Raw genomic sequence first — 27,539 nt, forward strand, 5'->3', positions numbered from 1 at the left:
ATTTTACTTTTTAAAATTTTCCGGTTTAGGCCTAGTTCCGGGCGAACTGTATGTCCGGGTAGAAAATAATTGTCATATGTGGATTCAGTATATTTTCTTACCCCTAAATTGAACATTTAATCAACTATAAATAAAACTTTTAATTTTTTTTTCCGGCTTTGGCCGGATTCCAGGCAAACTAATCGTCCGGGTAGTTGACGATTATCATATACGAATTCAGCATGTCTTCTTACCCCTTTAATCGAGCCTTTAATCAACTTCAAATAAAACTTTTACTTTTAACAAATTTTCCGGTTTTGGCCGGATTCCGGGCGAACTAATTGTCCGGCGAGAAAATAAGTTTCAGATATGGATTCAGCATGTCCTATATGGACTATCTCATTGGCTTTTTAAAACATTTGTTTCGTTCCTTATTTTGAAGCCCCTCCCCCACCCCTAGATATGGGGCTACAGGGCTCATCTACGAACTTGGCCTGTACTTTGACCCAATTGATCCCCATACCAAATTTGAAAAAAATATCTCTACCCCGTCGAGAGTTATCGTGCTAACAGACGGACGGACGGACAACTTTTGCGATGTCATAGATATCCCTCCACTTACGTGTTGGGATCCCAAAAACCATAACAGTTCGGTTTGGGGCTCAAATTGAAAAAAAAAATTATTGGTTCTCTCCGTGCGTTAAAATCCATTTTCTTGAATAAGTAAGAAGCTAATATTTTCCTGTTTACCAAGGTGATTTTGTTTTATCTTCCTTTTGTTTATATTTTTTTTAAGGAGAGAGCTGTTAGTTAAAACGACTAATATTTTGTAAAGTTTGAACATTGGAAGTTTAAGGTGGTTTGAATCATTAATATTCTTCAGGAGTATAGGCCTATAGTTACCAGAAGTATTTTTATGAGCGCAAATGTGCGGTAGGCCACAAACCCTAGACAAAATTCACGCCACAAAAGGTAAGCCATCACTTTAACACAACTGACTTTATACAAAACAATCTAAAAGGAAGGATATGAAACACAATAAGAGCTAGTAACTCGTATGGCACTTGCAAGGCTGGTTCAGAAAATGAAATACAGAATTTGCTTTTCGTTCTGATCATTTGAAACCAAAACCCTTGAGATAAAAATGACCATAAACTTGGAAATCACGAGAATGTATCGTTTTGTAAAAAGTATTTTATTTTTGGATTTGGCTGTAATGATGAGTACTTTTCTGTAAATGATTTATCCAGAGCATCTGTTTTTTATTCCCACAAAGTTACATCCCGATCTCTCCAGTCTATGCCTGTCACGTATCCTCCCCCCCCCCAAATAGTTGTCGGATCCGATCCGGACATGAAAAAGATCACCAGAGACATGTCCTCTGTTCAATTATTAAATTTCACTCGAATCTGATCACCCGTTCCAAATTTACGCATGACTCAATATTGCGGACTCCCCCTTCCTCCACTCCCCCTACGACTATCGGACCGAGTAAATTTTTATTTACAAGTCAGTTTGATCGGGTCCCTGATACACCGATCCCACCATTCTAACCGTTTTTCGAGATTTCCGGTCTCCCCAAAACAGAACAAAATGACACACTTTGAAGAGAAAAATAATACACTTTTAATACACTTTGAACACTGTGACATAAAATTTAGACATATCGGCACTTTGAAAACAGATTTGTCCCTTTGAAAACAGATTTGGTATGGCTGGCTTTGGTCTACATCTTAAAATCCATCCTCCTATCCTCCTATATTGTGAAGCAGAGCAAAATAACACTAGACAGTAGCGCCAAGACCTGGAAAAAGTGAGACACACTCGAACAGCAGCCACACTAGCACCACTAGCGATAGTGAACGTCGCTACTGAAACTCAATCGGTCTTGCACCAGCGCTTGCTCCAATAACTTCATATTTTGAACAAAGCAAAAAAAAGATACGACCTCCCCAGTTTCCTCGACGTGTGCAGACCGCATATTACCTTTACTAGAAATTTCTAAACCCGCATGTTTGTCTCGCTTTAAATGTCGCAAGCGTAGTGGGCGGCGCTATGAGTATGGCCCGTTTGCAAAGCAAGGAAAGCATAGTTCTTGACCCTACTCCCTAGTGTTATTTTGCTCTGCTGTGACTTGTGAAGCCGATCTCGCCGACACTCGAAATCGTTATTTTGATATAGGCTAGTAGTCTGGCGAATACCGGATATCTATAAGACCCGTAAGAATAGTGTATTCGAATTTGTACTATAGAATCCTTGCACTGGCAACAGGTTAAGAATTGGTTTCAAGTTAAAACATGTTATTTTGGTAAAGAAACAGATCATAGAAGCACCCCCTAGGACAGGTCAGTAGCCTACTTCTTGGGTTGCCCACGTGCAGGGATGTATAATTGTCTAGTTCCAGTTAGCTTGGTACTTACCCTAAAAAAAATCCTGTCACGTAAGGTAAGCCCCGTCCTAATTGTACACAAATTATCCAGTGGAAATGAACTATCTGAGTTGACTGATCAGATCAGATGAAGTTATGAACTGAGAATCAAATCAAATCAACCTTTTTTCGAACACAACAATGGTCTCTCACGGGACAAGCTGCCGACTAGGTCATTAATTAGGGTCCGCAGTTGACTTCCGCGAATCAAACGCGGCCGGCGGCTTTGAAATCCCCCTTTTACGGGCAACAAAGACATATTTTGCATTCTGCCAGACAATCAAGAAAGATCAGAAACTTCAAGTTGGACAGAGCTCAATTCAACAGAAATCGGGAGATTATCGGGAGGAAATTTCAGTCGGGAGACTTTCCAAAAAGTCGGGAGATCTCCCGATAAATCGGGAGGAGTGGAAGCACTGCTTCGAATTCCTAAATATATATCCTTGTGTCACTTCCTTTGCTTAATTCTGTTGATGGATTACTCAGTCTTTCTAAGCATGGGAGTTGTATGTTAAAAACCCGAACATTTTAACTGTTAAGAAGCGTTTTAGCAACGTTTTACAGCGTTTACTGTTCACAGTGTACAGGTGCAGTCTACAGTCTATTTTTACAGTCTCATTTACATTCTACAGTGTGCATTACAGTCTCGTTTACATTCTAAAGTGTACATTACAGTCTCATTTACAGTATACAGTCTACTTTACAGTCTTATTTACAGTCTACTCGTCTACACATACTTTAATATCTATATATTTCATCGCTTACATTAATTCCGATAAGATGTGCTTGTTACTATATCTCGACAAACTAGCTAAGTATTCTTTCTTTTTTCTTTACCATATGAGTACTTGCATATACATAGCAATCTTTCCCTTGTTAAACGGTTTTAAATTTTCCTTAAATAAATAAATACATACTAGTACATCCAAGGCAAAAAAAAACGAAGACTTGGGTGTGCTGGCCACCGAAGGAGAAAAAGACTTGTCTTCGGCCACACCCCTAAATGCTAACAATAACTCATGAGTAGATATACATTAAATGATATCAAACAATTAGTAATTTCGATTAGTTTCATATTGCTTGATGGTTCTCATTTGTAAATTTTTTGGGCTCCATATTACACAGCTAGAAGGTTTTTTTCCTTTCCATGAAGACTTGTTAAACGAAGATGTTTAAATTTTGCTGGAATAGGTAATTATTTCGATCTTTTTAATGTTTTTAAATTTTTATCCGGCGTCTACCCCTAGCAAAATCTCAGTATTTTTAAAATTCTTCATATTTAATTTTTTTATATCTTTAATACAAGTCTTCTTTTCTTTTTTTTTCTTTTATTAGCCAATGTTAGCCCCGTTTCCAGAGTTGCCACTCTGAAGTATGTACGTTCCTATCTCCTCTTTTTGAAAATTACATAAAAAAACTAGTTTTTCTAACTGAAAGTAAGGAGCGACATTAAAACTTAAAACGAACAGAAATTACTCCGTATATAAAATGGGTTGTCCCCTCCGCAATCCCTCGCTCTTTATCCTAAAGCTTTTAATTATTTTAAAAAGCAGAATTGTGGTAAAGAGTCAAACTTTAGCGTAAAGAGTGAAGGATTGCGGAGGGGACAACCCATTTCATATACGGAGTAATTTATGTTCGTTTTAAGTTTTAATGTCGCTCCTTACTTTCAGTTAGAAAAACTAGTTTTTTTTATGTAATTTCTGAACGTTTTTGAATTAATGCATGTTTGATTTTGGCTCTCCACACATAAATTATTAAAATGAAATTTACATTTTAATTCCTTTTTTGGCTAAATGGCTTTCTCTTAGTTCTGATCAGACGATTTTGAGAAATAAGGGATGGGGAAGGAGGCCTAGTTGCCATGCAATTTTTCGGTTACACAAAAATGCAACTATAAATTTTAATTTTTAACGAATTTTTTTATTAGAAAAAAATATACGTAACTTAAGAATTAACTTACGTAACAAACTTTTATATTCTTAAATTTTTATTATGTATATGAGGGGGTTTGTACCCTCGTTAATACCTCGCTCTTTACAGTAAATCGTAAGTTTTGTGCCGATTCTTTAAGAATGACCCCTGAATCAGAAAGGCCGTAGAATAAATAGTTGAAATTAATAAAAGTACTATAGCATAAAGAGCGAGGTATTTATCTCCTCCTAAATACCTCGCTCTTTATGCTAAAGTATTTTTAGTTTCAATGCTACTCCTTACTTTCAATTGAAAAAATTTTTCCATGTTTATTTTTTCATTGTTTTTTTATAGTAATTTTAGAAAATCCTGCGCCCTTTTCATTGAATTTTTCTTCCCCCATGACATATTTATCCAAGGAAAGCTCCTCCCACATAGCCCCCTCCCCTCAACCTCACCCCCAAACCCCAAAAAAAATCCCCTGAAAACGACTGTACACTTCCCAATAACCATTATTATATGTAAACACTAGTCGAAGTTTGTAACTTGCAGCCCCTCCCCCAGGGACTGTGGGGGAGTAAGTCATTCCCAAAGACATAGTTATTATGGTTTTTTGACTATGCGGAACAAAATGGCTACCTCAAAATTTTGATCTGTTGACTTTGAAGAAAAAATGAGCGTGGGAGGGGGCCTAAGTGCCCTCCAATTTTTTTGGTCACTTAAAAAGGGCATTAGAACTTTTCATTTCCGTTAGAATAAGCCCTCTTGCAACATTCTTGGACTACTTGGTCGATACGATGACCCCCTGGGGAAAAGAAAAAAAAAAAAAAAACAAACAAATAAACACGCACCCGTGATATGTCTTCTGGCAAAAAATACGAAATTCCTCATTTGTGTAGATAGGAGCTTGAAAATTTTGCTATAGGGTTCTCTGATACGCCGAATCCGATGGTGTGATTTTCGTTAAGATTCTGTGACTTTTAGGGGGTGTTTTCCCCTATTTTCTAAAATAAGACAAATTTTCTTAGGCTCTGAACTTTTGATGACAAAGACCAAATTTGATGAAACTTATATATTTAAAATCAGCATGAAAATCCGATTCTTTTGATGTATATTTTAGCATCAAAATTTCGTTATTTAGAGTTTCTTTTACTCTTGAGCCGGGTCGCTCCTTACTACAGTTCGTTACCACGAACTGTTTGAACAAACATGTACGATCTTTTGAAAGTTTTGTGCCCAAATTGAATCAATTTGAACCTTAAATTCTGTATAAAAAAAATGTGTTTATTTCTACTTTTGGTCCCAGGTCAGAGGCAATTTGGTTTTGTCCAAATCAAGGATAATTCATTTCTCTTAAATTATATATCATTCTACTAAGTTCTGTTCAAAACCTTGAGGAATTTTATCTAACATTGCCAAGGCCTATTACATTCAAAAGATGCTTATAAGTAATTGCTCCTAAAAGCTTAGTTCTCGATAAAACCTTGTCTTTTTTTAGGTTGAAAAAACATTCTAGAATAAAAAAAACTTAAGCTTCCCATGTTCAATTTCTGAAGAGAATAAATCTTAGAGACAGAGTTTAACCCCACCCCTAAAGGCCTCATAGAAGCTATATGAAACGTGTTGATAAAATGCTTGGGGGTATCTACTCATTTAGCGTTAAAAAAAGTTGTTTTTTTTCGTCATTATCGACTTCAATGCCCTAATTTGAAATACTTTTTTTACAGAATATTACAAGCAAATAGTTATAAAACACTTCTATAATGCCAAAGTAGTATCGAAATTCTAATAACTGTGACCAGTGTTGCCTTGTTGAGATAGTATCTAGAAATTGAGCAAGTAAAAGGCAATTTGGTCTATGAAGTTTATATAAGTTCACTAAAATGTTTAACCAATCAGAATGACCTCAAATAGAAAGAATTGTGAAATTCCCCCACTCAGGTTAATTGGCTTTAAGAATTTTGCGCTTTGGACTAGTATAATTCAAGAATAAAAGGGACAAGCGTGACTGTGACGACAAAAGGGGAATAAAATTTAAATCAACAGGCAAATATTGAAATTTTGTTCTTAAAATTGATAAAATTTTAGACTTTACATTAGTGCGCAATATCCACTTAATCAATAATCTACAACTTTAATAAAAATATGAGATCAAATATTTTGCAAATTAGTGTGTGATTTTTTTTTTTGCAATTTTTTTTTTTATTGAGAATTTTTACCCAGACATCAGAAGAAGAAAAAACATTTTATTAAGAAAATTTTTCTATTCAATAAACAATAATAAATATATAAAGTTATATAAGATCTGTAATAGGTTATATACGGTGTACACAAATAAGCATATATATGTAGCATAGGCAGCGTAATAGCGCTGCTTAAGTAAAGAATGATGTGGGCACAATCTATTATTTTTTTTTTTTTTGACTTTAGATCAGGGCATTTCGTATCGAAGGAGATGTCGTTGAAGCTTCTAAAAGGGCTCCCATTTGATTGGACATTGAAAGGGATAGTGCCCTTTTTAATAGTCGAAAGTGATTGGAGGGCAACTAACTCCCCTCCCACGCCCACTATTTCCCCAAACACTTTGAGCCACAATTTTGGGATGTCCGTTTTGTTCAATGTAGTTGAAAGATCAGGAAATTATGTCTTTAAGGATGACAACCCCATAGCCATCAGTGCAAAAGTTGTAAGTTATGCCTTGGGGGCATTTAAGGTTTATATAGAAAGGGTGATCATAAGCTTTGGAGATGGCTCATTGGATTGGTGATCAGAATTTCTAGTGCCCTCTTTAAGGTTCAGAGTGGTCGGAGGGAGGATATCCCCCCACACCTCGTATTTTCTTGAAATTTATCTGATAGAAATTTTTAGATGGCCATTTGTTGTCGTAGAAACTTCTGTAAAGGCTCAAACGATTGGAAATCGAAGGAGCTAGTGTCCCTTTTGGTAGTCGAAAAGGATTAAAGGACAACTAACCCCTTCCCACGCCCACCATTTCCTCAAACACACCCAATAAAAATTTTGAAATAGCCATTTATTCAGCGTAGTTAAAAGATCCAAGAATTATAACTTTGAGAATCAAAACCCCCCACAGCCCTCAGGGCAAAGGTTGTAAGTTATGCCCTAGGGACATATAGAGTTTTTTATAGAAAGGGTGGTCGTATAAACTTCAGAAGGGGCTCATTGAATTGATAATCAGATGTTCTAGTGCCCGTTGTGAGACATAAAGTGATTGGAGGTCCGATACCCCCTCCCACACCTCATATTTTCCTGAAATGCATCTGATAGAAATCTTAAGATGGCCATTTGTTGCCGTACAAACTTCTAAAAAGGTTCATTCGATTGTAAAATGGGGGGGGGGGGCTAGCGCCTCTTTTGATAGTCGAAAGTGATTAGATGGCCACTAACCCTTCTCACGCCGACCATTTCCCCAAAAACATCCAATCAAAATTTTGAGATAGCAATTTTGTTCAGCGTAGTTAAAGAATCCGGAATACGTGTCTTTGAGGATGAACCCTCTCCCCCCTCCCCACCCCACACATACACCTCGTATTTTCCTGAAATGCATTTGATAGAAACATTGAGATGACCATTTGTTGTCGTAGAGACTTTTAAAAAGGCTCTTTCGATTGGAAATTAAAAGGCTTTTTTTGATGATCAAAAGGGATTGGAGGGTAACTAGCCCCCCCCCTCTAACGCATCTAATCAAAATTTTTAGGTAGCCATTTTGTTCAGCGTATATTTAAAGAGTGTAAATTATGTCTTTGAAGATGACAACCGCCCCTCACAGCCCTCAGGGCAAGGGCTGTAAGTTATGCCCCGAGGTCCTTTAAAATTTTTGCGGAAAGGATGGTGGTATAAACTCTTGAGGGGCTCATTGGAATGGAAATCAGATGTTATAGTTCCAGTTTTAACAGTCTAAGTGATTGGGGGCACCACTCCCCCCCTACGTCGTATTTTCCACAAATGTATCCGATAAAAATTTTCAGATAGCCATTTGTTCAAAAATAGCTCAAACATCATATAATAAGGCCTTGGAGGTGGACGGAATCCCCAGATTCTAGGGGTAAGGGTTTTATGTTATGCCCCAGGATCATGGAGGGTTTTTATGGGGGGTGGTCTTGTGAACTATGGAAGGGGTGTCGTGTGAACTATGGAAGGGGTGGTCGTGTGAACGTGGAAGATGCTCATTTGAATTGAAATGTTTAGTTCTAGCTGCCTTTTAAGAGTCAAACATGATGGAGAGCAGCTAGTCCCCCTCCCTGACATCCTCTTTTCTCAAGACGCTTGACTTACTTTGACTTAAGTCTCCTGCCGGGCACTGCTCGGCGTAGAGAGTGACGTCTGCCTCCTCCACCCACTTCGGTCCATGGCGAGTATTTGCTCTTCGCCCTGTCTGATGTTTGCCATCGTCAAGAACTCGGACAGGCTGTCGGACCAACGTTTCTTCGGTCGACCGCGAGGTCGCTTCCAACCAACTTTGATAGGGTCGAAGTCATAGATCAACTTTGCGGGTAGATGTGGTGGCATACGAATCAGATGCCCGAACCATCGTAAGGTTCGCTCGGCTGCTTGAGTCGAAAACCAAGACTGCTCTGTGAGCTGCAGAAGCTTTTCATTGCTGACGAAGTCGGACCATCGTAGGCCCTCAATCCTCCTCAGGCTCTTTGCATGAAATACGTCTATTTTCTTGAGGATTGCAGCTGATGCTTGCCATGTCTCAGCTCCGTAAAGCATCACAGAGCCGACTAGAGCGTTGAAGATCCGCAGTTTCGTTTTGCGACTGATGTTTGGTTTTCGCCAGAGGTGACGATTCAGTCTACCCATGACAGAAGACGCTTTAGATAATCTCGCCTGCAGCTCGGGGAGAAGTGAGCCATTTGAAGAAATTACGGAGCCCAGGTAGGTGAAGTCATTAACAGCCTCGATGCTAGTGGTGCTGTCCAGGCTAACTGGAGAGTTAACAGCATGAGAAGACGGGTCTATGGCCATAATTTTAGTTTTATTCCAGTTTATATACAGTCCTACTTTGGCAGCCTCTTCTCGCAGAATTCGGAGCGCTTCCAGCAGCTGCTCCATGGAGTCCGCCAGAATGGCCAAGTCATCGGCAAAATCAACATCTGTGATGGTATGATCTCCGAATTTGAGCCCAAAACTGAGACGTGAAGTGGTTTTTGTCATAACGTAATCTATGGTGACATTGAAGAGCTCTGGGGCCACTGCACATCCTTGGCGCACCCCTTTCGTGATTTGAAAGAACGGGCTGCGCCGACCATTTACTTGTACACAGCTCTCCGTCCCATGGTGCAGCGCCTTGAGAAGTCTGCAATATTTCTCGGGTAGGCCAGTCAACTCTAGAATCCGCCAAAGAGCTTTTCGATCGACTGAGTCAAATGCAGCACGGAAGTCAACGAAGGCAATAACTACTTTCTGTCGGAACTCTGTGGTCTTCTCTACTATTTGTCGAATCGGGAAAATCTGCTCGATGGTTGAACGATCCGACATAAAACCAGCTTGCTCCGGTCGCCGGATTTTTCGAATGATGCTCCAGCATCGATCCAGCAGGACCATTGAAAACAGTTTGCCAGGGACTGACAGTAGGGTTATTCCCCGGTAGTTGGAGCAGTCGCTTCTTGAGCCTTTTCTCTTCCATAAGGGGATGATGACACCCTTCCGCCAATCCTCGGGAATTATCTCTGTTTACTAGATTGTAGAGAACAGGGTGTGTAGAAACAGGAGCATTGCAGGACCTCCATATTTTAGCAGCTCTGAGTTTAAGCCACAGATACCAGCAGCTTTATTATTCTTGAGTCTTTTTACTGCATGCCCAATTTCTGAGGGGCTGAAAGGCTCATCTTGAGGAACATCTGTTCCAGGTCTTTGACTGCAAGGTTGGCTGGGACTCATTACGAGGCGCTGGCGGACCAGTATTGTTGAGGAGCGAACTAAAGTGGTCCTTCCACCGCTCAAGACAAGAACCTTCGTCAGAAAGAAATGCACCATCCCTGGACAGGACAGGACCCAAGGTGGGAGTTTTATTTTCAGTGAGATCTCGGAGATGCTTGAATAGGCTGCCCATGTCTTTCTTTTTTGCAGCTAGATCAATTTCATCGGCTTTCCTTGCAACAAACTGGGCTCTATCCCGGTGAATGAGTCTGTTCCGCACTCCATTGAGCCTTCGATATGTGGTCATGTCCCCAAGAAGTCTTGCCTTCCGCCTTTGCTCTATAGATAGCCATTTTGTTACCACTAGTCCAAAAATCATCTAAGAATGTCGTTAGGGGGGACACAAACCCCCCAGAGACCATTGGCAAGGGTCGTAAGTTATGTCAAGGGCATCTGAGGTTCTTATGGAACGGGTGGTTGTATAAACTTTGGATCGGATGGAGCTCATTTGATTGGAAGTTGGAAGCTTTAGTGCCCTCTTTGAGAGTCAAGCGAATGGAGGGCAATTGGCCCCCTTCTCAAGCCTATCATTCCCCAAACATAAAAATTTTAAGAGAGCTATTTTGTTCAGCCTCGTTGTAAGATCCAGTAATTATGTCTCTGGGGATGTCAACCTCCCCACAGTTCAGGACAAGGGCTGTAAGTTATGCAATTCGTTCATTGTTTACACCTAGTATATGTTTTTGAGAAAGGTATGCATTTTTGAACTTTACTTTCCAAGAAGACGAAGGGTATTCAGGTGAGACTTTCAGAGAATGTTTAGGGGAGTGTTAAACTAAGTCAAAACATATTATGTGTATACATAAGATATGCCTTCATGCCTTCTCAAGACGAGAACACAATTTGCGCTTTACCGAAAACAAAATACGTTTTAAATAATTTCACTTTTCTTACTTCCAAAAAAATTATCAAAACCTTAAGGAATAAATTATGTCAATTAAACAATCCATGGTCATTTGCTTTTTCTTTTTTTTAGTAAAGCGCAAATTGTGTTCTGGTCTTGAGAAGGCATGGGGGTTATCAGCTCTACTCAAGAAAATTTTTCCTCGTTTTGAGTTTGATTCGACTATTTATTGTAATTTCTGTTCGTTTTAAGTTTAATTTATTTATTGACAGTTATTTGTGGTAGTTTTACGCTTGGAAGATTATTTGACTTTATCTCTGCTCATTCCTGGCTTGATGGAGCTCTTCACTTTTCTTTGAAAAACTCATTTTGTAGAAAAAGTTTCTCAAATTAATCACTAAAAATATCTATAGACTTTGACTTGTAATGTTAAAAAAAAATGTATTTTAAAGAGTTAAAAAAAAATCAAAGAATAAATTGAAAGAATAAATAAATTTGCAATCCTACGTCGTAATACTAAGACGTAGAACTAATACGTAGGACGTAAACTTACATACTAGGACCGGGTTCGTATGGGACGAGGGTCAGTGGCTTGACTCTGTAAACTCAGTTAGGGTCGACTCAGCTCTATATGTGTACCTAAAGAAATCTGAGGAAGGTAAACCGGAAGGGTGAGCAAAAGCTCTGGATGGCTGGCTTCCAACCTTTTATTGCACTTCTTTTGTATATATATATATATATATATATATATATATATATATATATATATATATATATATATATATATATATATATATATATATATATATATATATATATATATATATATATATATATATATATATATATATATATATATATATATATATATATATATATATATATATATATATATATATATATATATATATATATATACATATATATATAACTCCCTCTAATACCATCCATATAACCATCACGATCGTTGTTAAAATTATCAGGATGATCGTAAGCCAACCATTAAAAAATTAAAATGCTGAATGAAGATGGTGATTCAACCTCTGATTAATCGTGAAAAGATTTCAAGGAAAAGTACGTTAATGTATTTGTAAAATTTATTAAATGCTAAACCAGAAACTCCATTTTGTTGCTGCTATCTTTCCATAACGTAACGTTAACTTATGTAACGTAAAATTTCATGTAGAGCTCGAGTCTATTTGGCACTGTCTACGTTACGGACATAATTAGCTCCATTAAATTATGTAACTAAACGTTAAGTCCTTATTTATGCTAGTGTGGAAGGTTTTACGGCGTAGTGTGAAAGAACCATTAAAGAACGTAAATAACCGCTTTTAAAAATTTTTTAAAGGTATTAAGTACTATTTTATGGCCTGGAAAAATTTTCCAAACAGTATTGAGTTTTAAAAGACTCTTAGTTGAGTTTTTTAATGTAGTTTATTTTAACTAAACACTTTTGGTTCGGTTTTGGTGACAATCTTGGAGGTAATGTTTGTGGAAATAACATGTAAAATTTTAGGGCACAATAGCAACTTGTTTGATTGTTTAGATTACATCTAATTGCCATTTCTCTGTCTTCCTTGCCAAATTCAAGTAACAGATTAGATTAATGAATGTCGCAGCGCATCTTTTTTCAATATCCAATCAATACACTTAATAGTGAAATAATAATTTAAAATTCCCCAGGATGCTTAAAACAAAAAATGTATTTTTTTATTCGTAGAGCTTCTAGAAAGTATATGAAAATTATTATTTTGCTAACCACATTCAGAAGTTTGTTCTTTCGTCTCCTGCCAATATTCTTCATTAAGTTGGATTCATTAAACAAAAAAGAAAAATAAAAAAAAAACACTGGTGCACACTTTGAGGGGTACTTTGGTGGTATCAATATTAGCATCCTCCCTCAAAGTGCCTCTTGGAGGATCTGACCCCCTCCACGCACAAACAATTTGAAAGGTTACTACAGATCCTAAAAATATTTACTTTTTATTATATTGGAGCCCACAAAACTGGAAACTTAAACTACGACTGAGAATTTTACAATATTCCCAGATTCATTTCTGAGGCATCTCTAGGTCTGAGAATTCGCAAGGTATTAAATAATGGTTATATACATAATTAATATGATTTTGAGGGTAACTTTGAAAATGTATGCCTATATTTTTTCCACGATCCCAAGCTCGGGACCGAAATTCAAAAATCTCGGAAAAGTCCTACGGATTGGTAGCCCTGGTAGTGACAGATCATAACCTATACTTTAATTTCTAATCTCAGTTGACTCATCAGAAATACAAATGGTCAGCTTCAAACTTTGAGGCATGATAAGCTTTGATTCTGGTCCAAGTGTCGGCAAAAAATAGAGACGTAGTTCTCATATTGGTGGCCCTGATTTAAGACATTTTTTAATAACACCTTGGACAACACCGAAAGACATAATAATTAAACCGGAAAGATAATTTATCTTTTCGATTAATTAAGTCAGTCTTTTCTATCAGTATCTAATTCATTTGCATGGAACTAATTTTTTTGAATTGGTAAGATATGTCATATCCAGACATTTTGAAATGTTCATCATTGAAGTTAAAGCGAAGAAACTAATTTCATTCAATTTCTAATTAGTGATTGCACAATTTTTATTGTTTTTATTGAAATGAGTTCTGTTCCTCCATTAAGATCTACAAACGAATCAAATTTTTGAAGTTAGCTGGATGGGGCTTGGAGAGGCCTCTTTTATGTTCTGACTAGAGTTTCAAGCCATGCCCCCTTACTATGATAAAATATTAAACAAGCAGTACCTTTATTTTGTCTAAGTCAAATTTTCATTTATTTATTTTTGTACGCTGGAATTTCTTTGTTATCTTAGCAGCATAGATAAGTTTAACGACTGGCCAATTCTTATACATTTCTATCCTCATTTTTTTCGAGTAATTTGAATTGAAATGAGTTATTTCAATTATGTACTCAACAATTGACTTCCAAGTTTGGGTTTTTGGCCGATGAGTTCTTGAGCCTTTTCCCACTTGTACGTTTTCGACAAATTATTAAAAATACTCAATCTCTGTAACCAACTAAAGTTGTATTTTCTTCTTTTTCATTCCTCTTTTTTGTAGTATTAGGTTTGTGATTAAATTGATACCCCTAACATTTGGTTTAAAAAAAAAAAATGATTTTTTTAGTTTGGCGAGAAATGGACAGATTTTGAAGTGATTATCAGGTGACTAGGAATGTCCAAACGTTTAAAATTAGTTTTTTCATACATCACGTTTCTAGTATGGACTAAAATTAATTTTATCTGTACCTCGCTAAATGATTGCCGACACTTTTATTTCACTTTGACTGCTTTTCATGAACTAATACCATTGTTGATTGTCAAGAGGTTTGATTGGTGCAAGTCTTTACAGCTGTTGGGATTCTTCCTTCTAATTCGAAACTGTGTGGTACGTTTATAGAAAAAAAGACGGAATTCCGTAAACGTCTATAAGCATGAAATTAGCGGATTCCTTGTCTTTTCACCAGTTGTTACTTTTTGTTATGCCAAGAAATGTTTTCTTGACAGCATATAAAGATCGCTAGGGTTTCTATTAAAACATTTTTGCAATTTATTATTTTTAAAAAGAAATTTTTCTAGCAATATATTTTACTAATATTTTCAATATTATTATTTTTCGCTCCTTGTGTGATTCTGCTTCACGCAATGTGCAATAAGCCTACCTTTTGTTCAAATAAGTTGATTATGGACTTGTTGGGTTCTATCGCAGAGGCCACACGCCACTTTGCTTCTTTAATTATGCAGATTGACTATCTTTGCTTGATTTGCATGAACAAGGTGTATCATGCCTATATTAGTGCTAAAAGGCTGGTGGTTGGAGTGGGAAGGATTGCAGGGACCACTGGCCAACTTTGATTCTTCAATCACGCAGGCATGGTTCTTGCTCAACCATGGTGCAATATGCCTGCACGACTTCTAAAAAATTGGTGGAGGTATGTCGGAGTGGCCACGAATTCACATTATACATCCAATAATACAAAACCAAAAATGCTTGATTCCGCTTCAAACAAGGTGCTACCTGGCTATATTTCGGCCAAAACTTTTGGTAGTAGGAATAGAATAATTACATGTTCTACTCGTTTTTTACTTTGAGTTAGGACTTCGGTCGTTGTGCACTAAACTTTCGCACCCAAGACAGGAAATTGTTTCTAAATCGAAGCACAAGTCGACAATTAAATCAACCCCTCAAAATTCTGGAAATGATATACCTCATGTTTTTTTTTTTTTTTTTTTTTTTGTTTTTTTTTTTTACGAAAACAGCTGTCAAACACTTTCGTCAGCTGATCAAGAACTATTGATCATCGTAAAAAAAAAAAAAAAAAAAAAAAAACATCACCTGTCTTGGCTCAGTTTTTTGCCGGGTTTTGTTCAGTTTATTTTTCTAATATATCTATTAAGGAAGAAGCAATTGACAGGTCCCAATTTACTTACGAATAAGAATGCTACTATATTTTTTGGAGGCTCGAGTGATTATTACCCTACCTAAGTCCCGAACACAGACTCAGCCAATATCATGAACAAAAATGACTAACAGTAGATGGCAACATTTTCTGACCCTTGGAGAAATGTTCTTTTTATTCTGAAATTCTCTGTTTAATTTTATTAGGAAATATTTTGGTAATGGAGTGAGGGAACCGCTGTGTATCCTCAGCAATTTTATTCAAACTTACTGCAAAGAGTGGGAGTTCGGTTTGTCACCCTTTAATTTATGTGAAAAAACGTATTGTTTGTTTTTTTTTTAATTTAAAAAAAAGTAATAAGTGCCGCAACGAAAATGTACTTAGCAGTACTTCAGTTTTAAGTATATAACATATACTTAATTAAAACTTTAATTACTACGTGAAGTAATTTATTTCTTGTTCCAATGGATAGTTTGCTATATGTGAATTTCATTAATAGACATCTTTATCGGTGGGGGACCATTTTCCAGAGGTCTAAACCCTAAGAAAAAAATGAAAGGGGATCTCTAACTATTTGGACAAATTCACCATTTACGATTAAAGCAGGATCCTGCTTAATGAAGACTAGGAAAAAGATAGATTTAATTATACGACGTATTTATTTTTTCGTGTGTGTTTCTGGATGTTAGCTCCAAGTGCTTCTAGACAAATAGTGTTCCAACAATTTTTTTTTGTGAGAACAAATTTGTAGAAATATCGTCTCTCAAGAGGAGTGTTTTTAATAACAGATTGTATCTAATTGATTAAAAATTAGTTTTTAAACTGAGTTGATAATCAGATATGCAACCTGATCAAGGTCTTTTGCTAAGAAAACAATGAAAAATTCTTAAAAGGGGGCTTTTTAGCGCTTCAACTTGAGCCTGAATTTGCAGCAGATCCGGTCGTTTTATTCACCTCACTTGACGTCTGAAGCTCAGATATTTCGCGGGAAATTGTTCAATGGTAAGCTTCCTAGACTCAAGGGGGCTGATCTTGTAGAGTCACACCATTGACCCCTACCTAAGCAAAAGGACTTGTGACACCAGGATTCGAACCCCGTCATGAAGGATATAGAAATAGGATGAACTTAAACACTCTGTCTCTAAGGAAAAGTCTCATTACTACTATGCTATGGTAGCACTCGTTAGTGCTATCCATGCAAAAACATGATTTGCCTTATTGTTGAAATCGGGGGGGGGGCTATAAATCTCTAGTAAAGGGTTATTGAAAATCACGATTTAAATCGTATACTTCGTATTTTGTTTAGGCATCGTTTTTGTTTTTTTACCTCTTCCTCAAAATTCTTAAAAGTTTTTTCTCGTAATTAGAAATTAATTATTGTTTAGTTGGAATATATTTAGGTTGTAGCCACTGCTGCAACCATGACATTTTTACCAATGGAATTAATTTAACCAAGTCACTCTGTTACCCATCTTCTCAAGGACCTCGATTGACTTTGATGGCTCTTAAGTTTGAGCATGGAGAATCATCTTCTTCGTCTTTAGTACACTCTTAGAACCTATCACACGAAAAAGGTAGAACTTGCTGCTAATAAGGTCCCTCAGAATCGGTCATTTTCCTTCTTTATATCCGACATTATTTGGCTTATTTCTTGGCTTGCAAAGCATGTAAATTTCACCAGGAAGGTTCTTTACTAGCCAAAAGCTAGCAAAGCTCTTTTATACTAAAAAAAAAGAATTTCAATTGCAAGATGGAAAAAAAACTGAAAAGCTAAAAAACTGAAAACTTTTGTAGCGTGTGGATGGACAGGACAAATCCATTGAATGGGGATATCTTCTAGAAACAGAGCTGATGAAACCTGTTCCTTCGCTCGTAATATGTATTACTTCATTGGGTGACTGTTTAGCACTGCATCTCTCGAAGACGTAGCGTGTTTAGATTAAGTGTGTGTGTGTTTTTTTTTCAAGTGCTTTGAACTCGAATCCTCTTCTTGAAGGGTAATTGGATAGTTTTTATCCAATAATAATTTTTAAGATGTTAGTTTTTCCCTTTTCTGTGAACATTGCTTATGCGAAAATTAAGTGCCTTGTTGTAGCTCAAATACTGATATCGGTCCCTAGTCAAAGTTGCTGGCTCTTAGTTGGCAAAATGATCGCTTTGTGGGCTTTTTCCAAGCACTTCTAAGGCCTAGAAATTAAGAACTGTAAAATGAAATTTACATAGAAATCAGTACAAGAAAAATAACAAGGCGCGACAGCTCTGGCGATGAACTTTATCCTGGGTATTGGCATCTAAAAGAAGTAACAATTTTATTCATAGCATGGTGTGTCTTCTTGTCTGTGGAATTTCAGTAGAAGGTAATGACAATTCAGTGATGTAAAGTTGAATCGAGCAGCCAGGTTTTAAAACGAAACGCCAAAAAGAAATAAAACTGCGGCAAGTGTAAAGAGTGATGATCATCTTTCCAAGAAGGTGGGCAATTAAGGAGTAAATGACTTATATGATTTGGGCTAAAGCTATTTGTTTATTTGTTTGTTTTGTTCTCCTCGGGATTGATCTCATCGAACCAATGGTGCTAGAATATCAAAAGAAGTTATTTAGAAATGACATTAAAGGTTTTTCTGACCCCTCTAAGTATGTTCCACGGCAAAGTAGTGTTTTCAGTAATTTTGTGGTGCAAAATGATAGTTTTGAACCGAAAAGTGCCAAAAAGCCATCGAGTGAAAATTATGAATTGGCCAATTGATTTAAAATTATCGAAAAGCTATATATTGAGCTTTCCAGTTTTAGAGACAATAATGTTACCCGGTGGCGCATTTGTTCCCGAAGATGCACTTAATCCACACACAATAAACGGTTAATATATACATCTGTTTTCAAGGTTCATTTAACTTCACTTATCAACTTGAAGCTTGATAACATTATGTACAATGTATAATCGCGCATTAGCCATTATGGAGGACGGCCGGTATATTTTTGTGTAGGCTGGGGGAGTGTGCTTAAAGCCTCAAAATGTGTGTTTCTATGCCCGATTTTCCTCATTCTTCGCGAGTCTCTTGATGAAAAAAAATAGAAGGAAGTTTGGGGAAGGGGGCGAGTAGAAATTAATCTCCAATTATCCTTGATTCCCAGGATTAATTTTGCACTGCGCTTTTAATATTGGTGCCAGAAAGTGATTGCACCCCTTTTTTGCAGTGATATTGCAGAAAATATTTTTCTGCATAACATAAAAGATATCAATCACTTGCTTACAGGCACAAAGATGAGGACGAGAGAGGTCAGGAGTGCCTATAGGAATTTTCGAGAGGGGGAGGGGGCAAGTGCTACCAGGAATTTTTGTGGGGATTTAAATGGTAATATACCACTTAATCCTATTTGTATACAATGTTCAATGGCTTCTTGCTTTCCAGGAGCAACGCGACCCTACTGGTATCCATGGGAACATCCCTACAAAAAAAATTTAACCAAAGAATTTGCCTTTAAAAAATCGGAAATGATGAATCTGTAATTAGTTTTGATAGTTCAGACTCTCCTTCTTAATAATAAAAAAACTGACAAAAATGCTGAAAAAACTGACAAAACTGTATGACCATATTAGACCATATTAGAAATTGTGAGGGAAGTAGTAAAAAATTATGGAATTTCAAGTACGACCGGAACGTGACCCCCCCCCCATCCCCATGCCCCCGTCTAACTGCTTTTCGAATGTTTAAAAATATGCCTTCTTTAGAAAGGAATCATTTGAAGTAATTCCACTTGTGGAAAAGATAGGAATCGGTCATGTTTGTGCTTTTCCCTTCGATAATGTAAACATATTTTGTCTTTTCAAGATTGGAATGAGCTTTTTACGACAAAGTGCTTTGGATGCGGGTTTCCCATCGAAGCTGGAGATCGCTGGGTCGAGGCTATGAACAACAACTACCATAGCCAGTGCTTCAATTGCAGCGTAAGAGAATTATTAATATTTTAATTGAGTTTTCAGATTTTACTTATTTTCATGATTATTTCCGAAGCTCCAAAAGGTTTTATTCTCCCCCAAAATGAAAGAAAAGCCAAAACATGCCTCTCGATGCTGTGCTTCAATTTTCAGTTTTGATTCGCATTTCAATTTTTCTTTTGAAATACCCTTTGAAATGAAAAAAATAGGACTTTCCTAAACAAATATTGTAAAAATAGATAATTTATTCCACTTTTGAAATGAAAAATTATATTTTCTTAACTCTAGGCCTTTTCTTCTTTGTTTTGTTCTCTCTTGAAGGTGTAGATCTTGCGTTCATTTTCTTATTATCAACCCTTCTTACTTGGAATAATTGGTAGTACAAAAATTACCCCCCTCCCTTCTGAAAATTAAACCCTAGCACCTCTATATGGTAATTGAGGGTAACAAAGTTGTATTTTCTAGGGTTTGGTTCCGTTTTTTTAATTTGTGCCCCCATTGGGAGCAAGGAAAAGAGGGAAAAGGCTCAGAGTTGAGAAACAGAGTTGTGAACCACGTTGTCTTTGTTTTCTTTTTTTTTTTTACTCTATCTACTGTTTGATTACAGTTTCAGCCTTCATAATTCAAAAAAATGTTAAATCTATACCGAAAAACTTCCTAAGGCCTCATTTTGTAATAAACGAAACTGCAAAAAAAATGTAAATATATATCCTTGGAAAATGGAAAATAGCTAAATAATTTTCGTACATAGTGTTTCTGGATTTCAACTTTGAATTTGAAATGCATTCAGTCACAACATTCAAAGAGGTAAAGAATTTAAGGAAAAGGTTGGGAAAAGGGACACCTCATGGGCACCTCAATAAACTCTACTCTTCTTTCACGCATAACCCTGTGACATTTTATTTACTTATTAATTTTCTAAATTAAGTTATGCATAATTGATAGCATGTTTTCATATCGAATTTTGATTTAAAGTAATTCTGTGATTCTAAACGGTCTTTATTTTATTCGTGTTGTCAATGACGAACGAATGTTTTGAATATATCTACCGCTGGACCTTGGCCACATGATAATATTCCTAGCGAATCGATGATTCATTTTTCCTTTGGCCTTTAGCCACCTGGCCTGGTCAAGAGTTTGTTTTTTTCTGTCTAGGATTTATTTCGATATAAATGAACGCATAAAAATTCGATGAAAAGGAAAATTTTAGTTAATAAGTTATGTCTATTCCAATTCTTGAATTTCCATAAAAATGAACGCATAAAATTTGATGAAAATGAAATTTTTAGTTGATAGGTCGCATCTCTTCTATATGTGTGATTTACATAAAAGCGAATGAGCAAAAAAAAAATTTCACTCTATTGTTTCATTTGGGAACATAGTATCCTAACCGGGAAACATTGTCAGTAATATAACACTAATTTCTTAGCTTTTAGATATTTGTTTTCTTAATCTACTCTAATAATGTAAAAAAAAATTCGCTGAATGTAAATGATAGAGATACAATCTATACAGATAGAGATACAATCTGATGATAGAAAAAAATCTGCTGAATATAAATGATGAGATACGCCCTATTTGCCATCGTTCAGCTCGCTATGCTAGGCACCTGAGGCCTTTGGCCCTCTCATGACGTAATCATACTGCCCTTGCAATTTGAGTTTTCCAGATTTTTTAAAGTGATTTTGTGTGTGTGTGTGTGGGGGGGGGGCGGGTATGTTGTTTTTCGTGTAGTCTTTATATCATCATAGTACCAAGATTATTTTGCATAATTCTGACGTTTTTAGCTAAATTACTTTTGCTTATCTTTCAGTGCATAGGCGCAGACAAAAACACAAATTTGACTTATACGTATATATAGATTATGTAATCTTTTTACCCGAGATGAGAATTGTTTATATTTCGTCCTTACCAGTCTATAGTGATCTCAAATGACTAAGCTGATTAGTTTTAAGGGTGTATTACTGACTACCCAAATTATAATGATATCATTTTATTCTATTCATTTTCTACGATTTATGTATTATTCTTCAAATTCTGTCTCCCTCTGCCAATATCCTTGCTCATTTCTATTCGATTATCTTTTTGGATCTGGATCTGGAATCTGGATTGGATCTGGAATCCAAGAATATGCTATCTCAGTTCTAAGGCCGTAATCTGAAGAGTGGATTTTAGGAGACCCCCCCAAAAAAAAAAATTGTCGGACTCTTAGGCTACCAAAAAAGCATATAAACAAATTTTGATGTGTTTTTCTTTCCTTTTTTTAGGCACGCCGCAATCTTCCCAATGACTATGCTTAAAATTTCTATTATATTTTTAGTAGTTTTATTATTATTTGAAAGTGCCAAAAACAAGTTTTATCCTTAGGCTACCCTCCCCCGTCGTAAGCATTCATGTGTTTTTTCGAAACCCTTATTCTATATGTTTCTCTTTTTCTATTAATTTAGGTGTGTGCAAGTAATTTGGAAGGGATACCTTTTTATGCCAAAGCTGGCAAAGCTATTTGCAAATCTCATGCAGTCAAGGCTCCATAATCAGGTTAAAACAGTAGGATAGTATAGACAGATATCACGAAATCCAATAACCTGAGCACATGATGAACTTGCTTGCTCCTTCTTAATGCATTGTGGCAACATAGCTAGTAACTGCCATTAGATTTAACTTAGAGCATGTAGAAAAAAAGAGAGATAATAAAAAGCATTAACCTGTGTCTGCACAGTGACATAGCCAATGGAGAATTCTGAAGGTTCATAACCCCCCATTCCGTCAATAACATATATATGCTTAAAATTTAAATATTATAATATATGGTTCAATTGCGTTATTTTGTTTTTATGACTTACTTTTGCAATCCCATCAAATTAGACCTTAAGCTTATGTCAGAAAGGGGAGTTTCGTCAATAACATATATATGCTTAAAATCTAAATATCATAATATATGGTTCAATTGCATTAGTTTGTTTTTATGACTTACTTTTGCAATCCCATCAAATTAGACCTTGAGCTTACGTCAGAAAGGGGACCCCATAACATCGCCTTTTTTTACTAATTGTTGTGACTTGTAACGTCACATATCAAGCCAGTAAAAAAGAACTTAAACTTGATTGGCTCGTCTGTATGAAACTTTTAGCCAGTAAAATAAGAAGAGTTTTTGAACCACGTTGTATTTTACAACTAAACCTTCTGTTTTTCTGTATTGATTATGTTGCAATGTCATGATCAAATCAGTGATTAGTCAGTTATCTAGATATTTGATCAAAAAGCTTACATTCCTCCCGAGCGATTTGATCAAATCTTAAAATAATCCTTAGGGTATGATATGTTCTCTGATTTTGTCGTTCACTGTGACATATATATGTTTTATCCTCAATTCGACAACCCTCTAACACTGAAATAACTTGAATCCCCTGTGAAATAAAATATAGGCTACACTCCCGTACCTTTGACAAAAAAAAAACAGGGAAATAAAAGTTATATATTTTAGGGTATATAAAAAGAATTATATTGTTTATACCAATAGCTACCATATGATATGTGTTTAGCTCTTTTTATAAAAAAAGGAAACGACAGTTGCTATACAGGTAGCTATAAGTTTACTCAATCATTCCCACAAGAATGTTGATGCCCTGAAATTTTGGTAAATTCCATGCCCAAAATAGAAGGGTGCGTCTCACATTCTCCCAAATTTACAAGGCTACAAAAACTAAGTTTTCTAAGATTTTCTGTAAAAACAGGCTTTCTTTTAAGGATTCCAATAAGGAAAAAAACAGAATAACTTATATATATAGCTGAATTATATCGTTTCAATTATGTATATAAGGCATAAGATTATGGCTTATTTTTCTTCTGCTAAAGGTCTTGAAATAGTCTAGTTCCACCAACGACCCGTCTCTCCCACCCACTCTTGAGTAAGTACGTGTTTGCAAATGTGCACAGGCTGTGCAATTGTGCATATGAGAATTTTCATTATTTTTAAAGATGTTCAAAATAAGATGTGAGATCTGCCCTTTAATTTTGGGTACAATGCAATAAAAAGATCAAAGATTTCTGCTATTTATCTTTTTTAGAAGCTTACAATTAACTGAATGAATCTGTCTTATTTTATCAGGGTAGCGAACGTGGTCCACAAGTCTCATTTATATCACATCCAAGTATTATTATTTTGGACCTGTGCGCATCCGCACTGTCAATACGAATGGCGGGTATTAGAAAGTGTACCAGAATTTGCCAAATTCCAGCCAGAAGGATCGTAAAATTCTGATTTTACTCAGCAAAGAATGGTTTTCATTGGTTGTTACTGACGCTTTGACTAAAGGCATAAAATGCAACTTTTTTCTCAGTAACTTTACGTCAATGGAAAAGGCCTCTAGCTAGTTGAAAGTAATACCGTGCGGTCACTTTCATCCTGTCAAAGACCATTTCACGATCCTTTCTGTTCGAATTTGGCACATCTGGTACAGTTTCCAATACCCGTCATTCATGTGCATTCGCACTAACAGTGCGCAAGTGTACAGGTAATAATTGTTTGTTCCATTTTTAAAATGAACGTGATACCTGTTGCCACCTTATCATGAACACCCTTTCCTTACCGGGGTAGCTTCAAGTTTTAACTCTGCTTGCTTGCTTAACTCACTGAGACTGACGGTCTGGCTGAACAAAAGTACCCTCAATGGGTAAATAACTGTTGCATAGCATAAATTACATTTGTGTTTGCACATTCTGGTGCAAAAAGTGGACTCCCATCGTTAGAAGACTTTTATTCTTGATGGATTCTTTTATCTTTTAGAAAGTTTTTGTGGTAACTTTTCTGGATGATATGCTTTTAGTGTTGGCGAATGTTTGTCTTGTTAAATTGTCTTTAGTTAAATAGTTTGTTGCTTTTTGCCAAGCTAGTCATTTTATATGCAAGTTATTTTATTTATTTATCTTTCGCTATTACATTTCTTTTTTAATTTGTAAGCATTTGGAATCCTTGTATTAAAGAATACATCCCATAAGAATTTATCTTTCTATTTCAATATTTTGCTGTTGTATCAAAGGAAAAAAAAATGGAAAAATGGAAAAAAGGAAAAATTTTGTTCATGAAACAAAATAAAGTTGTTTTCTCTTGTATATATATATATATATATATATATATATATATATATATATATATATATATATATATATATATATATATATATATATATATATATATATATATATATATATATATATATATATATATATATATATATATATATATATATATATATATATGTGTGTGTGTGTGTGTGTGTGTGTGTGTGTGTGTGTGTGTGTGTGTGTGTGTGTGTGTGTGTGTGTGTATATATACACTACTTCTACAGGTGCAGCTATTCAAGGATGTATGTTTGCTCTTCTGGGAAGCCTATAAAATTGTATAATTTACCATGATCTTATCGTATTTTGAGCAATAATTAATATTTTAAGAAATGGTTTTTTAAGAAATTACAGAAGTAGTTGAACTTTATTTCCCTGCAATTATTAAATTCCTCTCTTACTAAACTCTGGAAATATTTACGTAATGCAAAATACAATTTTGATGGTTTATGAAACAGGTTGCCTTTTTGTGGAGTTGTGAAAAAAGGATTATTGCCGAGATTCTGCAAACTTTCCTTCCCTTTGTATTATATGTTATTTATTTGTGTTTTTTTTTTCTTTGAAAATTCAGTGTTTCCAGCTGCTTTCATCATTCTGAAAGAGTTTTCTAGATGTGGAATTCTTTAAATACAAATTCGCAATTTTTGTTTCTTCCATAATATTTTCATGATTTTCAGGTACCAATGCTAATGCCAAAATTAGGCTATTTTTGTCGTTGGTCTTTCCACTATAGATGCGGACTCACTCATTTTTCTCTGTTATTCTGATTATCGTTAATGCAAAATTCGTGTCCCTAAAAATTTGTGTCCCTATATGGCTTTGATTATACTTAGTCGAGAAAAAAGAATGTCAATTCTTGACATTCTTTCGCGCAGCTAAATTTTGGGATTTTAACCTGCGGAATATGTTTCTGACAGAAGTCGAATTCGCTGGATTTCGAACCGGTCTATGAAAAGTATATCCATGTGGGATAATACTTGGTTTTCTTTTTGTTTCAGATCAAAATTGAAACAAAAATGTCGCTTAATGATATTGGTTCAAGGTTTTTGGTTTTATAAAAGTTGCTGTCTTGAGGGAGAACAAACGTAAATTTGGTCAGTATTTCAATTACTCATATATTCTGCTGTTAAAGCAACCATCTGAGATATTAAAAACCTATTGGGGAAATTTGATTTTGTCTATTGTTTTTACTGCTTATTGTTCAATTTGAACTGTTTTTTTTTATCGCATCTGAAAATTACTTTTTTTTTTATATTTAGGTATGCAAGAAGAATTTGGAAGGCCAGAGCTTCCTTGCAAAAGGAGGAAAGCCAATGTGTAAATCACACGCCACACGTATTTGAGCCATACCTTTTAAAGTTTTCGAGTGCCTGTAACAGACTCTTATTATTATGTTTTAATTTTTAATTGCTAAAGAGAGCTTTATTCTATCTACTGTACTTACTAATATATGCCTGAAAAGAAAAGCAGTACTTAAAGTATATGCCAACTTTTGTGCAATATGCTATAATAGGTGCTTTTGTGTTTGTTGGTGCTAAATGTGTAAATATCGCTTGGTAATTTTCTCCTTCAAGTGCGAAGCAAGGAAAGAATGCTACCAAATCATAGCTTTAGGTCGGATTGTTTTTTTTTTATCCTGCCCCTTGATATTTTACTGCTAGTTATTAAAGAGTTTATTTGTTGCGCTTTTCAAAGTCTTGTTCATTTGAGTAACAATAAATACCTTTGTTTGCATTTTTGTATTACATTTTTGTATATATTGACGGTTCAGGATTTTAAATATCCAATTACAGGATGTTCTATAAAGAAAGAGCAAATTTCAAAATCGACAGGTCAAGGATTTTGAGGTTAATCAGAACAAGGCAGGGGTATGTGCGCCTAGTGGACAATAGCCTGTACTTTCTGTTTGAACAGTCTATCTTACTGTTGATATTTCTGGAGCTTTCGACAATATTGTGCACTCTCAGGCTCTATTTTCCCTTGCGTCTTCAGGTGTTAATCCTTCCGTACTAAGTTTATTCTCTTCTTGGTATTCAAAGTCTAAAATTCAAGTTACCTGGAATGGCTAAATATCTGAACCGGTAAAAATTAATAAGGGAGTTCGGCAAGGTGCCGTATTGTCTCCTAGTATATTTAAATGCGTGCTTGCATCGTGCCTGCGTCCCCTTAGAAGTTCTGTTTTTTACGGTAATACTGGTTTGTCTTCTATTGCATATGCAGATGACGTTCTTCTTGTTGCCCGGACTCGCCGTGGATTGCTTTCTAATTTTACTATATTAACCAATGAACTATCTAAGATTGGACTGTCAGTTAATGCGTCTAAATGCGAGTTTATTTGTTTTAATAGTCCTTATACGGTCGCTCCATTCGTTACTGGGACTGCAGTTCTACCATGTTCTTCTTTAGTTAGTTGGCTTGGTCTGTGTTTCGGCCCAAAACTTTCCGCTACCTGTTCATCCCTAGTGAATCAAGCCGTGAAAAAACCTACGCGTCGCTTACGGAAAAATATCCCCAAACAAAAGCCGTTACAACCCCAACGGTTAGTGCATGATTTATAACGCTTATTGCGCCCCTGTGCTTTTGTTTTTATCAGGCATGGCTTATCTGTTTCGTAAGAAAGATCGACATTCTCTACGTACGGCTTATTTCAGATATTGCAAAATCCTCCTCCGGCTTCCTAGATGGCACCGAAACAAAAAAATAATTGCTCGATTTGGTTTAGTAGATGTGCCTTCTCGGATTCGGTCTTCCAGTGATGATTTATGTAAAAAGACTGTCAACTTTATTCACGTTTATGACCCTCTGCAGCCTTTTTTCCATATAGATACTGGTTGATTAGTCCCTATTGTCTTTTGTTAGTTTGAATTTTGTTTTTCTTCGCTGTTTATCGTATTTGTTTTTGTTTATTTATTTATATTTATTTA

General features: G+C 35.8%; 1 protein-coding gene across 50 annotated transcripts in view; it reads left to right on the forward strand.

The window, feature by feature from the left end:
• LOC136031858 (PDZ and LIM domain protein Zasp-like) overlaps window positions 1–26,349 on the forward strand; it is a 152,556-nt gene extending 126,207 nt beyond the window's left edge. For 31 of the 50 annotated variants that reach the window (XM_065711728.1, XM_065711741.1, XM_065711745.1 and 28 more), the window contains 3 exons: window positions 19,388–19,503; window positions 21,942–22,032; window positions 25,875–26,349. In XM_065711728.1, coding sequence (XP_065567800.1) covers window positions 19,388–19,503; window positions 21,942–22,028 — 203 coding nt within the window. In that variant the 3' untranslated portion in view covers window positions 22,029–22,032; window positions 25,875–26,349. The remainder of the gene's footprint in view (window positions 1–19,387; window positions 19,504–21,941; window positions 22,033–25,874) is intronic. The other 19 variants (XM_065711732.1, XM_065711729.1, XM_065711773.1 and 16 more) reach the window with 1 other exon arrangement.
• Window positions 26,350–27,539: the final 1,190 nt, after the last annotated feature.

The sequence above is a fragment of the Artemia franciscana genome, chromosome 10 (assembly GCF_032884065.1).
Source record: "Artemia franciscana chromosome 10, ASM3288406v1, whole genome shotgun sequence".
Lineage (NCBI taxonomy): Eukaryota > Metazoa > Arthropoda > Branchiopoda > Anostraca > Artemiidae > Artemia > Artemia franciscana.